Source organism: Raphanus sativus, chromosome 7 (genome assembly GCF_000801105.2).
Source record: "Raphanus sativus cultivar WK10039 chromosome 7, ASM80110v3, whole genome shotgun sequence".
In the NCBI taxonomy this organism is placed as follows: Eukaryota; Viridiplantae; Streptophyta; class Magnoliopsida; order Brassicales; family Brassicaceae; genus Raphanus; species Raphanus sativus.
Genome location: NC_079517.1, coordinates 4,871,325 through 4,887,664, shown reverse-complemented (window position 1 = coordinate 4,887,664; position 16,340 = coordinate 4,871,325). Strand labels below are relative to the sequence as shown.

At 38.0% G+C, this 16,340-nt stretch overlaps 4 protein-coding genes across 5 annotated transcripts; 2 read left to right on the top strand and 2 right to left on the bottom strand.

Annotated features, from left to right (window-relative positions):
- Positions 1-264: 264 nt before the first annotated feature.
- LOC108814329 (KRR1 small subunit processome component homolog) lies at positions 265-3,119 on the top strand. Its single transcript, XM_018586876.2, has 11 exons — positions 265-595; positions 690-800; positions 1,099-1,167; positions 1,402-1,458; positions 1,631-1,669; positions 1,774-1,878; positions 2,015-2,097; positions 2,188-2,269; positions 2,410-2,553; positions 2,662-2,742; positions 2,832-3,119. The coding sequence occupies exons 1-11, from the start codon at positions 305-307 to the stop codon at positions 2,937-2,939; spliced, it is 1,170 nt and encodes a 389-aa protein (XP_018442378.1). The 5' UTR covers positions 265-304; the 3' UTR covers positions 2,940-3,119.
- Positions 3,120-4,715: 1,596 nt separating this feature from the next.
- On the top strand, positions 4,716-10,434 carry LOC108817858 (uncharacterized). Of its 2 annotated transcripts, none has more exons than XM_018590678.2 (22): positions 4,716-4,868; positions 4,961-5,196; positions 5,545-5,607; positions 5,801-6,114; positions 6,237-6,336; positions 6,412-6,489; positions 6,559-6,618; positions 6,712-6,816; positions 6,932-7,042; positions 7,381-7,422; positions 7,558-7,671; positions 7,750-7,826; positions 8,053-8,303; positions 8,392-8,513; positions 8,602-8,644; positions 8,741-8,832; positions 9,030-9,078; positions 9,375-9,445; positions 9,567-9,680; positions 9,818-9,921; positions 10,100-10,145; positions 10,230-10,434. In XM_018590678.2, the coding sequence occupies exons 2-22, from the start codon at positions 5,044-5,046 to the stop codon at positions 10,278-10,280; spliced, it is 2,160 nt and encodes a 719-aa protein (XP_018446180.1). In that variant the 5' UTR covers positions 4,716-4,868; positions 4,961-5,043; the 3' UTR covers positions 10,281-10,434. The 2 variants fall into 2 exon arrangements, with proteins under 2 accessions (XP_018446180.1, XP_018446179.1); XM_018590677.2 differs by having other exon boundaries at positions 8,050-8,303.
- On the bottom strand, positions 10,435-12,591 carry LOC108817860 (uncharacterized). Its single transcript, XM_018590679.2, has 4 exons — positions 12,180-12,591; positions 11,426-11,913; positions 11,112-11,343; positions 10,435-11,044 (listed from the first exon to the last, which is right to left on the bottom strand). The coding sequence occupies exons 1-4, from the start codon at positions 12,418-12,420 to the stop codon at positions 10,554-10,556; spliced, it is 1,452 nt and encodes a 483-aa protein (XP_018446181.1). The 5' UTR covers positions 12,421-12,591; the 3' UTR covers positions 10,435-10,553.
- Positions 12,592-13,009: 418 nt separating this feature from the next.
- On the bottom strand, positions 13,010-16,109 carry LOC108816518 (uncharacterized). The gene is made up of 11 exons (XM_056990918.1): positions 15,998-16,109; positions 15,468-15,475; positions 14,802-15,119; positions 14,621-14,681; positions 14,444-14,542; positions 14,197-14,291; positions 14,008-14,115; positions 13,840-13,907; positions 13,652-13,762; positions 13,273-13,579; positions 13,010-13,184 (listed from the first exon to the last, which is right to left on the bottom strand). The coding sequence occupies exons 1-11, from the start codon at positions 16,107-16,109 to the stop codon at positions 13,074-13,076; spliced, it is 1,398 nt and encodes a 465-aa protein (XP_056846898.1). The 3' UTR covers positions 13,010-13,073.
- Between the last annotated feature and the right edge of the window lie 231 nt (positions 16,110-16,340).

The following is a 16,340-nucleotide window of genomic DNA, read 5'->3' as shown; positions in this document are numbered from 1 at the left end:
CTACTTGAAGCAGTTGGAGAGACAGACACAGTATGTGGGAGTATGGGCTCCTTCTGGTGATCCTTTTGCAAACTGAAACATTTGAATCGACAGTTAGAAAAAAAATTAGATACTCTGCTTCATTTTATGGGATAACCGCCAACTACCACTTTACCGCGCCAAAACCAATCCGGTTTAATTTGGTCCGGTTTAATTTCATATTCATCCCAATTAATTTATTATTTTTGCCCGAAAAACCCTATCTATAAATATAAATAAAAAGCCTCGCCGCGTCTCTAGAGAGTTCTAACTGATAACAGCGTCAATGGCGGAAGAGGAGGTGAAGGAGCTTCAGCACGAGAACGAGAACCAGAACCTGGAGAGAAAGCCGAAACACAAAGGCAAGCACGACAAGGAGAAGCCATGGGACGATGACCCCAACATCAACCGTTGGGCAGTCGAGCCGTTCGATCCGGCGTGTAATCCGACGGGCATGCTCGAAGTCAGCACATTCTCCACACTCTTTCCTCAGTACAGAGAGAAGTACCTTCAGGACTCCTGGCCCACGATCGAATCCGCTCTTAAACAATACGGCGTCGCTTGCAAACTCAACCTGGTGAAATTAATGTTTTGTTTCGTTGTTGTTTTTGATTTGGCCATTTTTTCTAGGGTTTTCGTTTTAATCTGATTGTTGCATTGGTGATTGTTAGGTTGAAGGATCTATGACTGTTTCGACGACGAGGAAGACTAGGGATCCTTATATCATTGTCAAAGCTAGGGATTTGATTAAGCTTCTTTCCAGAAGTGTTCCTGCTCCTCAGGTTGTGGCATAGAATCCCTCTTATCTCTATTTTGTATTGTACTTGAGATTATGGAGAACTTGTATCTGTTTAGGGGATTGATAGGATACCATAGTTGATGATATGGTCTTATGTAAGATGATGCGTGACTAAGATAAAAGTATGGTTGATGATATGGTATTACGTAAGATCATATCTTCAACTATACTTACATTGTCGTAATCTTCCTGATGTGGTATCCTATCAGGGAACCTTGACACAGTGCTTATCTACTGTGTGATCCAGAAGTTTAAATGGATTCTCTTAATTTACATTACAGGCAATCAAGATTCTGGAAGATGAAGTGCAATGTGATATCATCAAGATTGGAAACTTGGTTCGGAATAAGGTACCAAAAGTCAATCTTAGTCTGGAGGGGTTGTTACGAGAGATGCGAGAGACTAAGTTCAATACCACATTTTTTGTTATATCTAAAGAAAATGAATGGCACTAACTATAGTATAAACATGGAATACTTGACGACTTCTTGTTAAGTTACTTAAGCATTTTTGGTGAAAAGTGTAATTTCAGTTTTCATCTGGCATGCATTGTCAGCGGGTTCTAATGTAGACTATCTTTTCAGGCAAGATTTGTTAAGAGAAGGCAACGGCTTGTGGGTCCTAATTCTTCTACCTTGAAGGTGTGTTTTCTGTCTGGTTCTGAATCCTATTTAGGGATTGTCTTTACTGATGCTAGTAGTGTAATGCTTAAGCAGTTGTGTGTGACTATTGCATTCTTATGCAAACTCCGGAGTGCTCGCGGAATACTTTATGTTTGGGTTTGAGAGGCTAAATGATTTTGGTTGCTTGCAGGCGATGGAAATTTTAACCGATTGTTACATTCTAGTTCAGGTAATTTGTGTTTTTTTTTTTGGCATGTACTAACTTGTTTTATATGTTTATCTTTGGGTTTTTGATATTCTCTTGGTTCTTTGGGGTTAATCTGCATCTAACAGGGAAGTACTGTAGCCGCAATGGGTTCTTTTAAAGGTCTAAAACAAGTCCGAAGGGTTGTGGAACAGTGCATGCGTAATGAATTACATCCTGTATACCAGATAAAGGTGTGAATGAAATGTTTCTCTGTTATTGTTTGTTCTTTCTGCTTCACTCATACCCTCTCTTAGGAAGGTGTTTTAGAAGTTTTTCTATTTGGACTATGTCAAATCGGTTCATATGCTTCCACACTTGGATATGCAGGATCTCATGATGAGAAGGGAACTGGCAAAGGATCCAGCGCTTGCAACGGAAAAATGGGATAGGTTTCTTCCTTCTTACAAGAAGTACGGGCCTTCTTTCTTGCTAATATGAATCGGGTGACATTGCATTTACTCTTGAGCCCATTTATATATTTCATATTTTTGATTTCTCAGGAAAAATGTTCAGCAAAAGAAGCCCAAAAGCAAGGAGAAGAAGGAATACACACCATTCCCTCCTCCTCAGCCGCCTAGCAAGGTAAGAATCTTCTTGTTTCAGCTTTTGATGATTGTGGCCGTGGTCATCACCTTTTGGTTTATTTTTCCTGCAAATCCTTTAGTTGTTCTCAGGTTATGTTAATGCATAGTTTTGACCTTTGTTGTATGATTATTTTTCAGATTGATATGCAATTGGAGTCTGGAGAATACTTCATGAATGACTCAAAGAAGTCAGAGAAGAAGTGGCAGGAGAAGCAAGAGAAACAGACGGAGAAGAGTACAGAGAAGAAAAGAAAGAGAGAAGAGTCGTTCCGCCCACCTGAGGTCTCTCTTCTGTTTTTTTTTTGCTGTCATAATATTGAAATCATATCTTTTTGTTTTCTAAACAACTAAGTCTCTCTAACACAACTCCTTGGGCTGGTGCTATTACAGGAACCTGTGAAGAGCAGCAACAACTCAAACAAATCTGAGGAGGGGAAGAAAGATCTAACCGAGTTAACAAAATCCATAAAAGTAAGGAAATTTGTCTATCTTGATGCTCAGGTTCAAGGGAAACTGGCACTGAGTTGTTTGTTGTTGTTGATGACTTGTGGTATTGGCAGAGCAAGACAAAAGAGTTGAAGAAGCAGTGGAAAACACAGGAGAGAGTTAATGCAGAGGAGTATATTGCTGTTGCGTCTAATGATAAATCTTCCAAGAAGAAATCTTAAGTCATCAGAGATTAATCTTAAAACATGTCTGCTTGTATTTTTAATCACATCACCATCTTCAAAACTATACAAAGAACAAACAAGTTCAATCTTATTTTGATGCATCCGCCCGTGTCTGTCAGATGTATGATTTAACTTAACTCCGTCCTTGGATTTTATCTGGAAGGATTTTCTTAGTAACTTCCGTTTCTATGTGGATTCGTGTTCTGTTCTATCATCATCATCAATGGTGACTGGTGAAGAAATTTCTGTTGCAGGGTAGTCACACGCCGAGGTTGGTCGGGACGTGACTATTCTGTCTGATTACTACCTACCGTTGGGTGCTGATCCTGGTCAGTTGATTTGTACGGTGTTACTTACTGGTCCGAATTATGAACGGTTGGACCAAGTATATGCGCAACGCTCTCAAAGCCAAAAACAAGTATTGTGTAGGTTCTATCGATGGCTTGGAAACGAAGCCAAGTTCTGGACCAGATGAGACAAAGCTTTGGGGTATTGTGAACTCTATGCTTGTAGCTTGGATTCTAAACACAATCGAACCCAAGTTACGTAGCTCTGTCACGTGTGCTGCTGATACTGCGTTTGAATTGTGGGATGGTCTGAGAACTCGGTTTTCTTCACTTGGAAATGAACCTCGTGTTTATGAACTCAAAACAAACGTGGTCGCATTCAAACAAGATGCGTACTCATGCAGTTCAAGACTACTTTGGGAGGTTGAAGCTGTTGTGGGATGATCTGAATGATTTTGAGCATGTTCAGGCTGTGTCTTACGACAAAGAGCAGCAGACAGACTGGTTATACAAAGATCCTCCTCAGGGTGATATACATGGGACTTTTCTCTCTAGCACAACTCAAAACTTGGAACGACGCAGGGTACTTCGACAACAACTTCAAGGTCTGGATGTTGGGACAAAGCCTGGAATCTGCAGTTTTACTAACCGATGTCCTTCTTCGAGTTTTTTCTTTTAGCTAATGGGATTTTACTTGAAGACTAGATTCAGATTATTCTCCTTTAAATTGCATTAGGGTTCTTCTTCTCCTCCTTTTTTAAGTAAGTAAACAGCAAATAAAGAAAAAAGGGTGTGAAGCTTTTACCTACCATTCTTCGAGGAAAAGAACAAGAGTTTGTTTTTATCAATCAAAATCATTGTTTCTCAATAATCTTTGTCTTATATTTAGAATGAATCTTGTTGGCAGTAAGCCTCGCGAACACAAATAGAAGATTTATGGAAAATTAAAATCAATGTTTGTGAGAAGTAAGTTGTAGTGACTTCCTTTGGGAATAACTTAATAAAAAAGAAGATATAATTAATCATACTATATAGGGAAAATCCCATGAAATGTATTGTATTTTTCTCTTCAAATACTGAGGAGTGAAGGATTAAGGGTTAAGAGCATCTTTTATGGGATAAGTGGAATAATATAGGTTAGGTGTGAGAAATTAATAAAATAATATAAGAAACGAAGTTAATAATAATTAATAGTAGGATAAGTGAAGAATCTAACCAAAATACTTTTTGTGTAATATTCTAGATATACATTTTTCATTATTTTTTCAATTTTTTTTTTATTATAATGTTCTAAGATGTATGGAAATACACTGATAAAGATGTTATAAGATTACAGAGTTGCCAATTTGAAAAGAGGTTTAGAAGTTACTACTATAAATTGCAGAAATAACAAATTAAAAAATTTGGTAAATGATAATAAATAAATATAAATGAATGAGAGCTGGAAATTGAAGATTGTAATAAAACACTGTTAAAGAGAGAGAAAACAAGTTTAATAATTAGAAATAAAACAAAAAAAGAAACCCAATTTCTCTGAGGTCTCACAACTCGAAAAAAACTGAGAGAGCTTGCTCGCTCGCTCGCTCGAAGAAGAAGAAGAAGGAAGAAGAAGCTTTTATATTATTATTTTCCCATTTTCGTATGATTCGTGACTCAATACTCATCATACCATTCCGTTTTCAATTTTTTTTCAATTTAATAATCTCTGGGGTTGAAATGAAATCTGTACAGGTAGCTAGGTAGCTAAATGTTGATTGGTTAGATGAGAATTTGAGAGGAGAGTAGGCGGAGAGAGAGATTGCTCAATTAGAGGGATGGACAACGGGCACGAGGAAAGACTTGAAGAGAGGTTCTCAGGGTTTGGTCTCAGAGAAGAATCTTCTTCCAATGAAAACGAGGTTAAAAACGATAGCTTGTTTCAGGTCATCAAAGCTGTTGAAGCTGCCGAAGCCACAATCAAGCAACAGGTCTATCTCTCTCTTTATCTGAAATTGTAAAACTTTTACTTACTTATGTTTTGCTTAGGGCATAGCTATCTCTATATATAGCTGCAAAAGAAGAAAACAAAACTGCAGTTTTGAGTTACTATAACTAATGTTAGGGAATGGATAAAATGAGTAGTTAGTTGGATTTATAGATCCGTTTATGAACTTCTCGTCTCCTTGCATTTACTGCTGCATAATGGTTGTGTTTGGATCTGAATACTTACTTAAAAGGAATGATTTTGACAGACACCAGATTGAGTTTTTTTTTTCTTTTTTGAGTCTTCTTGAGTGTCTCTCTGAGTGTTTTGTATATTTTACTACTCTGATTAGGTGGAGGAGAATAACCTCTTAAAGTCTGAACTTCAGAGAAGATATCTGGAGCTTGCCAAATATGTAAGTGTAACTTCTTGATTTTGCATCTTTCATAATATCTCCTCTTGGTACCTAGTGAGTGAGTCTCAAGGATCTCTTCTTTAGAGATCTATTGGCATTTCCATGTTATCCGTTAGGGTGTTCTTACCATATTTGGAAAGTATGTGGGTTTTTATTACTAGTTTTTGGTTTTTTGGTTCTATACCTGTCTTAGAAATCAGGTGAATCCTCGCCCCAAGCATCTTATCTAGCAGATCACTCCAATGCTACCACCGCTAGGTCTTCCCCTTTGAATCAGTCACCTGCTCGGAGGAAGTCCTTGATCGATGCTTCAGGTGCTGGTCCATCAGGAATGATAGTTGTTCACCCGACTATATATCCAAATGAGGAGGAAGATACTGTGAGTAATCGTTTTGAAGACCGTTCTGATGGAATCATGACTAATGGCATCGCAAGAGGAGGTGCAGGTGGTGGGGTAGCCTCTCAGTTGTCTTCTACGCCGTCTACAGTATCACTATCTCCTATGAGGTGCTAAATCTCTAACTGATACTGGCCTGCTGCTGCCGTTTTATTGTTAATCTCATGCTTCAGTCATATTTGCATCAACACTCTGTGTTCTTTTAACTCAGAATCTGATTTTCCTTTGTTAGACCGTTATTGGAAGGAGAACGTGACTCCCGCATCATTTCGTCTACTCATGAGTTGATGCCAGTAGGTGAAGTAAATAATTCTGGGAGTGCATGGAAGCAGGTCTAGTTCACTCTTACTTAGTCTTGTTCTTTTTTCGTTTTTGGTGAATGTTTCCCTGACTATGCAAGTATCCAGGAGCTTATTCACAAGGTCAACGAACAGGAACAAGAGATTGTGCGGTTACGGAAATATCTTGCTGATTATGCTGTCAAGGTGAATGTCTAGTTTTTAGGTATGCTTGGTTTACTTTATGCTACATTATCTGACTAACACTGTCTTTAGGAAGCTCAAACACGCAATGAGAAATATGTTTTGGAAAAGCGTATTGCGCACATGCGATTGGTTAGTTTTTTCTCTAGTTATTACAAAATATGTGTAACTTCTTGTTGTCTCGACTTTTATCTTCTTGTTCATATATCCTTCTTCTTGTTTCAGGCATTTGATCAGCAACAACAAGACCTTGTTGATGCTGCATCAAAAGCTCTCTCTTATAGACAAGAGATCATTGAGGAAAATATTCGCCTGACATATGCCTTACAGGTATAATCAGATCATGTATCTTTGGATATGCGACAATAGTGTCTCTCTTTTGTGTTTAGAACCTTACTTTTATGTATACATCTAAATGGAAAAGGCCCTTTTTTCTTTCTACCAGGCTGCAGAACAGGAGAGATCTACATTTGTATCGTACCTGTTGCCTCTTCTATCTGAATATTCGCTGCATCCACAAATCTCTGATTCTCAGTCTATTGTTAGCAATGTAAAGGTTAGCTCCGAAATCCTAAGTTATATATCTTGTATTAATCGTTTTGTTTGGACTTCAGATCTCTTTGATATCTTCAAAAACTGTTTAGTTTTGGTGGTAGCTCTGTATTTTGGCGGATAAAGTTTCAAATTCACCGTGCTTCAAATTCATAAAAGTAAAACATAATACAAAAATTGATATTAAAGAGTTTTCCGAGTAACTGCTGAGCACCATCCATATATAACTAAAGTGGCTGATAGAGCTCCCTACTTCCTTGTTGTTGGACTGAAGGTCTTATTTTATCTCTTTGCCGTCTGAACTTGTGATCGATGTTTACATATATATTCATTCGTATTCAGGTTCTATTTAGGCATCTGCAGGAGAAGCTCCTTTTTACTGAGGTATGATATGCGGGTATGAGATTTGCCGGCGTCAAATTTCAGCGTTTTTAACAGTTTACTACTGATGGTGGAGCTATTACATACTGATTTATACCAAGTTGATTCGTTCTACTCCATTCCCTTGTCTGATACTAGACAAAGCTAAAGGAGACAGAGTACCAATTAACACCTTGGCAGTCAGATGTAAACCACTCGAATGCTTCGCCTTTGTCACCATATCACCCTGTTGGTGTGAGTTTGAGATACTCAGTAAGTTCTTATTCCTCTGCGTAATATTGATGTGCTTTAGTGACTTGAATACAAAATTCATTCGTTTGTTTCTATCAGACAGAAGAAGAACAGTATCACCAAGATGGGCGTGGTGCACCAGCTGCGAGTAATTACCATGTTGATGGTCCTGAGAGGTATTAATGCACTAGATTTTCTGTTGGTTCCAGGATACCTATATAGTAGTGATTCTTTCTGAATGCGAAAGTAAGGAATATAAAGATAATGCTGAAAACAATGAATATTGTGAATTTTTGGGAAAAATGGACTGGGATAAACTATTTGCAGTTATTGGTGGATTAGTACTTTTGGTTGCAGTATTGAAATTATTTTGATGATCAAATGTGTCTTTTGTTCCAGTAGATCACCAGCCTTTCAGATGGCTGTGCAACCAGCTTTTACTCGAGATGAATCTCAAGGACCAAATACCCGTGTTCAGTTTCGTGAGCCTCTCAGCAATACATATGTGGACGATGCATATGCAGAAGTACAAGCAGATACAAATCAAACTTTGGAAAATGCGAATTATGGAGCTGAGTTTGATGATCCAAGCCCCTCAAATTACCCCAATTTGGCCCCAGTTCTTGAAGAGCCATCTTCATCTTTTTCTGAGGGTAATGGCTAATAATAATAGTTGCATATTACCTATTCCGTAGCAGTGTTCCACTTTGTTTAAAAAATATTGTGAATCACTCCTTGCAGCTGCAGATGATGATCCGTTGCCAGGGATAGCAGACCTACAGATATCAGGAGAACCTTTTCCTGGACGAGAGCTTCTTGCTTCTGGTCATTCCATCCACGGAACGACAAAATGTAATTTTGAGGTGCGTGCTAAATAGAAAGATTTATTACTTACCCACTGTTTTGTCAAATTGCATTTTAAATATCTTCTTCCCTTGTTGAAAATGTCAGTGGGTGCGGCATCTGGAAGATGGATCAGTTAATTACATTGATGGTACACATTTTCCACCTACTAATTTTTTTCTCAAAGATTATATTTCGTTTTTCTTACAAGTGAGAGAGCTTAGCTGTTGAAAATATCCAAACATAGGAGCAAAGAAGCCAAATTATCTTGTTACTGCCGATGATGTTGATTTATATCTTGCTATTGAAGTTCACCCCTTGGACGACAATAATCGCAAGGTTTGTTTTCTTATACATATATTTTCTGATGAATGAGGTTTGCTTCAAATACTTCCAGTTGACTTGATCAACCATTAGTTTAATTATGTTTGTGGACTTTATTAATCTGCTAGATCCGAGAGCCATTTGTTACCTGGCTGGTTCAGTTTTACATGTGATTTATACGATTCATTTTTTTTCCTTTACTGTGATTCTAGGGGGAGCTTGTGAAGGTCTTTGCCAATGAGAATTGCAAGATTACATGTCGTAAGTTTATAATTCTTTACTTAGAAAACTGTGGTCGCTCATATTCTTAACAACATTAGTAAGACACCTGTTTTTGTTCTGACCTTCAAGAGTGAAAGAAATTATAGCTACATGACTCGTCAGTTTATACTTCAACTTTCGTTTCTCCTGTCTGTCTTATGGTTTGTTCCATATTTAAAATTCTAGCTTCTTCGTTAAGATCAATCTTATGTTATTATTCTTAGATACTACCGGGATCATTACACCAAATATTCTGCAGCTATCTGGTAATTGTATTCTTTTTTTTGTTTACACAGATCCAGAGATGCAGAGCCATATAGAGAGGAATCTTCACAACAGTCATGCATCGTTTAAGGTTTCCTATGCGGTATGGCAGTTCTTGTATTTCATCTTGTAGAATTTTTATTTGTTCTTAGGCTTCTTAGAATGTTCCTTCGTATGCCTTTATTTTCTCCATTTTACTATGTGATCACTCTCTTTTGAAACAGATTGGTTATATGGATATATGGGAAGCAGCTACTTTGTCTATCAAGAAAGTAGGGTATAGCATCAAACCTAGTAACGATCCTGTAATTACAGAAAAGTTCTCCTCTTCTACCGCTGTAAGAGTCTTTCCTTGTGTTTTCCTTTTTCTTATAAACCTGCTCTTCACTGCATTATAATGTTAGCATATGTACTGAAGGTAACTAAGTGTGAAGAATGATGAACTAATGCTATCATCTTTCTATGCTTCTTTTAGGTTGTGATTCCCTTTGAACAGCCGGCGGATTTTGTGATTATTGGTAGTGATGGCGTGGAGCATCTCTTTCGGGTGGTGGATAATGTAGCAACGGATTTTAGCTGGTAATTAATACTCATCTTTCTTTGAATGAGCCTAAACGTGGATCTAAAGGCATTGAATATTTTTCTTGTGTTAACTTTCTAAGTGGAATTGTTTAATGCCGTTCCAAGTCTTCATCTGAAGTATTCGGTTTCTTGTATTAAACAGCCAATCTTTTGTCTTTTGTGTTGTATTTGGCAGCTCAAGAGACACAATTGTGCTCACCCTCAGATTATTTATTAAGAAGGTAATGTTTCTGGCAGTTAAACTCATCATACAAAGATTAGATGTACAATTGGCTGATCATTTGATTTTCTGATTTTTGTTGCAGGCTCTGCAGAGAAAGAAGGGCAAGAAAAAAGGATTTTTGTTTAGCAAATGAGTTTTGGTAAATAAAATATTGTTGGCTCCTTTTCTCTGACCTTTGCAGGTTTACAGTATTAGAGATAGTCCTCGACTGATTGAGAAACGTTATGCAAGTCTTGATGTAGCTGATTAAAAAAAACAATTCAATCAATTTCAGTACAGAAGAAAAATGAGCAAGAAAATAATAATGACCCTTTGTTCACTAATATAACATAAATCAAACTCCTTTGGTTCTTGTTAAAACTAATATAAACATAAACCAAACTCGTTAGCACATTCTTGTTATTATCTACCATTCTTCGCACTTATTCATGAAGTCATCCCACATAGTAAATGCAATAAAGTCTCGTAGAGAATCAGCAACAAGCTCCCTAGGAGTAGAATCCGTGTGCAGCAACTCTAGCTCTTCTTCTTCCTCTTCTCCACGAGGTTCCTCCTCTGCACCAACATCTTTACCTTCAGCTGCAAAGAGCCAGTCGTGAACGCCGTCTTCCCTTTTAATGAAGTTGTGCAGAGCACAAGTCACAATCACCAGATCCCTCTGGACTTGAAAATGGTAAGGAGGCGCGGATTTCAGGATGGGAAACCTGGTTTTCAGAAGGCTGAATGATCTTTGGATAACGTTGCTTAGAGACATGTGCCTATGATTGAAAAGATCAGGAGCGTTCTGCGGCATTTGGCGTGCGCCACGGTACTCGTGGAGACCGTACCTAGTTCCCTGGTATGGAGCAATGAACCCTTCTGTGTTTGTGTAACCTCTGTCAACAAGATAGTATTTTCCTGTGACGAAAGGGAAAGTCATTATAGGACTTGTAGTAACAATCTCAAAAGAATGTTCTCAATTTACCTTTGGGAGGTTGAGGGAAGTTCTGTTTTGGATCATCTAGGACTGCTCTTAAGACGCGTGAATCGTTGATAGAGCCTTCCCATCCAGGGCATACAAATATAAACTCCAAATCAAAAGTGCAAGCTGCAAGCACGTTCTGTTTAAGTATGCCTTTCTTGTTCTGAAACCGGGGCTGGTCTTTTATAGGAAGGTTAGCAAGAAGTCGCAACCCATCTATAACTCCAATACAATCCTGAGGGAAAATGCCATCAAAACAAAATCAAATTAAAGAAACATTGTTGTATTGTAATGATGATATGTTCTTTCTTTTTTACCTTGAAATATGGATAAAGCCTTTTGCTACTCACTATATCTTCGTGTGTTTCCATAACCGGTGGCTGAAAAAACCCTCGTGACACCGCCTTAACTGCCTTTAACACATTGTTGAAATGGCGGCTAATGGTTTCACAAGAAAGGTGGAACCTCTCCTGTATAACTCTGATGCGCTGATTATTACCTATAATGCTTAAGAATATAGCAACCTGCTCTTCCACCAGGACAGTGATGGTATCTCTCAGCAGTCCTTTCTCTCGAAAAGTGTCGGATAGTTTGTGAAACAGGCGTTTATCCATCCGAAGCACTTCCCTGCAATCTTCGACAGGTCCTTGTAGCAAGTCTCTCAGATATGCACCTCTTGTACTAGGCGAAGTTCCCGGAGGTTGGTTTACTAGACGTTGGTAGTATAAGTAACCAGCAGCTGCAGCAACTAGTTCCATCTCATCTAGTTCTATGTCCAAGTCGATGCTATTACTAGTGGACGGATCTGAAAGTATAGCCAAAGATAACGGACTTCAGTGTTCAGAATATCAGTCTAGGTGGCAAATCGGACCCTAACATAAAAGATTTTTTTTTTTAAATCGGTTTAGGTGTTATAAAAAAATCATCTAAGTGCCCGTCTAATCAACAATCTCCTAATTAATTATGGCTTAACGATTATTTTTTTTGATCATTGGCAACAATGTAAATCTAATAATGTCACTATGATCAATGTTTCAACCAGTGACAACATCAAATGTTTGTTTCAGACACCTTGTGAGTTGTCTGGGTTCTTGTTAGTCAAAGCCGCTGCTCTCATTTTGGAAGCTGCTGCGATTGCTAGCATGGCTTCAACTATGGCATCACCACCGGCCTTGCGGTTTCTCTTGCGAGGCGGTGCAGAAGGCGCTGTCGGAACACGCTTGTTGTGTCCATTAATGACGTGTACTTCGTCTCCAGAGGCGCCAGAGGAAAGTTCTTCTTCTTCATCATCATCATAATCGCCAGACATCATTCTTCAACATGCATTAACCAACCGCAAGAGATTCCGAACAGAGAACCACTATAAGCTCATCACACGATCTAAGCTCAAAAGCATCTGATTTGACACAAGAAGCGACGGTTCTGAGAAAAGGGGGGGAGGGGGAGAGAGAAAGATTGCTCATGAACTCTGAAAAATTAGGGATTCTTGCTCATGTTTTTGTTTTGTTTTCAACTTTTCCCTAGTCACTCAAATATTTTAATAATTTAGATTTATGGCGTTCTATTTTATCAGAGATCAATTTAACCCTAGTTCCGAAAAATATTTTAATTTGAGATGATGATTAATCAGTGGCTAATCTTCGATAATCTCAAAATCTTAGATTCCAGTCCACCATACCATTTACTTCAAATTTATCAAAAATTGCGCGGTCAATTATATTTTTACAGTTTTTATTTATAATTCAATAAATAAAATTTTAAATTATATTTATAGTGACATTTTAAAAAAGTATAAATTTTTAATATGTGCGCGTTTGATGTTTAAACATGTATAAAGTTTACAAAAGAACATTAGGAAGACAATGAAAGCTTTTTCTTTAATAGGAAGAAACACAAGAACTCAAAAGAAACTATAAATCTCTAACAATATATCAGATAAAGAGACATGAAAGCTTTCTATTATGTTCAGTTGGGAGCCAAGAAATGAACACGAGCAAGTGTGTACTCTTTCCCAGCAATCCAAACACCAGTCGTTGACCACTGTACATCTTCCCAATCAAGATTCTCCTCCAACACCTGTTTCTCATTTCCACAAAACATCATCATCAAAACAAGTTCCAAGAATTTTCCTAAACAAGAGTCAGAAACTGAAAGTTATGTTAACCTCGACATGATCTGGCGGGAGTGGAAACCCGATAGACCGCATAAGCTTCTGCGAGAGAGGTTTCTTACATCGTGACCAACGGAAAACATCAATTATACTGTTGTCTGAATCTGTTTTGTCGCCGTTTGTTGTTGTCACATGATCAGGGAGAGGTTTCCTCCATCGTAACCAACGGAAAACATCAATGGAAAACAGGAAAGACTTATTGTTATCCATCTCTGTAGCTTCTTGGGATGGTGATGAGTGTTGCTGTTGGGAGGCTTGGAATGCTTTCATAGTCTTCTCTCCAGCGAAACAGAGCTCATACCTTTCTTTTGCATACAAAGAGTAGATTTAGCATGTAATAATAATATCTCATTTAATGTTTAAATAAAAATACCTGGATGAATGTGTTTCGAGGTAGAGAACTTCTCCTTTCTTCAAGCGAGCAGAGGTGAAAAGTGGCTTTTTGAGACCCTTATCCGCCACAATGCTTAAGCTATATTTGATCCTTCAAAGAAAAAAATCGATGCGTTGGTAAAAAAAAAAAAGTGATCTTGCCTATCTAAAGTTTTCCGAGAGTTTTACCAAGGTTCATTGCAGAGGTTGTATTGTATTGTTACTTCTCGAGCAAACCTTTGTTGTCGCAGAGCATTCTACGGAACGGTAAACAACAAGTCATCAGTGCTTGGAAAAGATTTACAAATATGAGAGAGCAAACTATGTGAGCTGATTTTGAAACTGGAAGTAAAGTACCGAAGCTGCAGCTCTGGTGGTCTTAGACTTCTCAACAGCCATTGGTGCAAGTGTTGGCTCTACAGTTGAGGAGTGTGTTGGTTCCAGTTCTATAGTTCCACCTCCTTTCTGGAATCAAGAAAAAATCAGTAAGGACTTGAAAACAAAAATTCACTTTCTAAACACAAACAGATGTCAAAATCAATTTACCTTCAGTATAAAGCACCGCTCAACTCTGTAACTGCATCCGATTCCAGCTCCCCATGCTCGAGAGCGGACATTGTTCCTTAGCTTGGAGGTATAGTCTTTTAACATATATATATCGAAATAGAAAAAAAGGTTTGTATAAAAGTTCTCTTTTGATATAAACAGAGAAGAACTCATTAGGTATGAAGTTTTTTTGGCTCATGTACATGGGAAAGTCAATAAAAGCAGATAGAGAAAAAAACAAACTTACAATCTTGTGACGGCAAGACTCTGATGGTAGCACTCAGCTCTTGCAATGTCGGTGGGGGAGGGGAAGCTGTAGGACGACAATAACCTGTATGCATGAGAACTAGAGGACAGACCAGAATCAGTGTTGTGCTAGTTCAAAGCCAAGGCATGAATTGCATAGATTCTTTAGGACACGTACCAGCAACAAGATCGGAATCATCTGTGTATATATCTGTTCCCCATAGGTGTCCACCTCTTACCTGCATAAAGCATAAGTCAATGGTCTCAGTATGCAACAGACAGAAAAATGCTCTAACGAGCAGCGTGATGAGAAAACAATAAAAAAGATTATGAGAAAGTCTTGGATGTATATGTCTTACTCGTGGATTAGTAGCAGTAACATACTCAGCTGGAATCCGAACTTCAAGAGTGGGGCCATTACTTGCGAAATCACCACTTTTGTCATGATGCTGAGAAGATTCATATTCCTTCCACAACTTTATGAGTTCTTGCATACATTCCCCAACTTTGTAAACAACAATCGGAGCCTCTGATTTGCCTTGATCATCATCAGTAAAACAAAATTCAACAAGCTGAGTCTGACCAAAACTATGTTCCCATATAACAGCACAAAAAAGTTTACTATTCGTAGTGAGATAAAAGCAAGCAGCAGAGACTTGATATAAGTGACCTAGACCTTAAGACCAATGTTGAAACCAAATGTGACATTAATATACAGCACAAAAAGTTTAATATTGGTCTCAATGCTCTGCTTCATTTGGGTTGCACTGCAGAGATATAAGCAACTTTATTAAGCAACCAAAATGAAGCGGCATTGAGGATGAAACCGACTTTTTGGTCCAATCATTTTATATTTGACATTCTACCGGCTGCAACCTAAAGACAACCTCATAGATTGATTATCAAATACATGTAACGCAGATGACCATCATATCAATGCACACATATAAACGAATATGCCAATTTAACCGATTATTTGTTCTCCAAGCAACTTTCTCGAATACATCATAGTAACGAATGATTACCTTGTACCCTGCAAAAGAAAAAACACAATCAAACATGGATGATGCATTAGAAGCCAGATTAGTGACTGACAAAAGTTTAAGGACTTAGACCAGTAACTAAAAAACTTACATGATAAAAAAAAGAAAGAAATATAATCTTCTTAACACAGAAAGTAAGGGAGGCGGTAGGGAAGAATATCGAAAGAGACGGCAACTTTAGGTTTACAGAGATAAGAGACGTCACTACAAAGTACAATTAGGGGTGCAAAATTTTCTTTTAATTAAAGCCTTTTTATCTCTTTGAGTTAAAAAAAAAAAAAAAAACAATAATGGTAATGAGATAATTCCAACAATAATCAAATGCAGATTTTACTAAATATGTTCAAATTTCAACCAATCGTGGCGTCTTTACTCTCTCCAAAAGGTAAGAAATATGAGAGGGTAGTAAATGAGACAGCGTCTTAAGATAAATGCGTAAGACAAAGAGACGCACCCTCTTTCTCAGCACACTCAGTGGGTGTCTCTGTTCTCAACCCTGACATCTTTAGTACCATCGCTCAACTCCAACAGCACAGGGGTGTGAGTCAAAATGGTTATCTCACACGTCAATGGCAGGGATGGAGACCGATAGCCGGCTTGAATGAGGAGAGCGTCTCTCTCCATCTCTAGGCTCACTTCTCGGACCCTTTGACCGTTCTTGATACAACCTCAGAAGCAGTAGAAAGTGTTGAGTGAGAGTGAGGGTGAGGTTGAGGAATAGTGTGAAGATGAGACTGATATTGAGATGGGAGCATCATTGGCTTATTCTTCTAAAATTTACAGAACCTATAGAAAAGACAAGTGATTGGTATCACCAGAATAGCCAATGATGCCTTAAAATGAAAACCTTAAAAT

Excerpts from the sequence above, each read along its gene's own strand:
- LOC108817860 (XM_018590679.2), bottom strand. The coding sequence starts at position 12,420 with ATGATGTCTGGCGATTATGATGATGATGAAGAAGAAGAACTTTCCTCT. Across the intron at positions 11,914-12,179 it reads GAACCCAGACAACTCACAAG|ATCCGTCCACTAGTAATAGC; the intron begins GTGTCTGAAACA and ends CTATACTTTCAG. Across the intron at positions 11,045-11,111 it reads CTTCCCTCAACCTCCCAAAG|GAAAATACTATCTTGTTGAC; the intron begins GTAAATTGAGAA and ends CTTTCGTCACAG.
- LOC108817858 (XM_018590677.2), top strand. The coding sequence starts at position 5,044 with ATGGACAACGGGCACGAGGAAAGACTTGAAGAGAGGTTCTCAGGGTTT. Across the intron at positions 9,446-9,566 it reads CGTTTAAGGTTTCCTATGCG|ATTGGTTATATGGATATATG; the intron begins GTATGGCAGTTC and ends CTTTTGAAACAG. Across the intron at positions 9,681-9,817 it reads AGTTCTCCTCTTCTACCGCT|GTTGTGATTCCCTTTGAACA; the intron begins GTAAGAGTCTTT and ends TGCTTCTTTTAG.
- LOC108814329 (XM_018586876.2), top strand. The coding sequence starts at position 305 with ATGGCGGAAGAGGAGGTGAAGGAGCTTCAGCACGAGAACGAGAACCAG. Across the intron at positions 1,459-1,630 it reads CTAATTCTTCTACCTTGAAG|GCGATGGAAATTTTAACCGA; the intron begins GTGTGTTTTCTG and ends GGTTGCTTGCAG. Across the intron at positions 2,743-2,831 it reads AGTTAACAAAATCCATAAAA|AGCAAGACAAAAGAGTTGAA; the intron begins GTAAGGAAATTT and ends TGGTATTGGCAG.
- LOC108816518 (XM_056990918.1), bottom strand. The coding sequence starts at position 16,109 with ATGGAGAGAGACGCTCTCCTCATTCAAGCCGGCTATCGGTCTCCATCC. Across the intron at positions 14,682-14,801 it reads TTACTGCTACTAATCCACGA|GTAAGAGGTGGACACCTATG; the intron begins GTAAGACATATA and ends TGCTTTATGCAG. Across the intron at positions 13,908-14,007 it reads CCACCAGAGCTGCAGCTTCG|AATGCTCTGCGACAACAAAG; the intron begins GTACTTTACTTC and ends ACCGTTCCGTAG.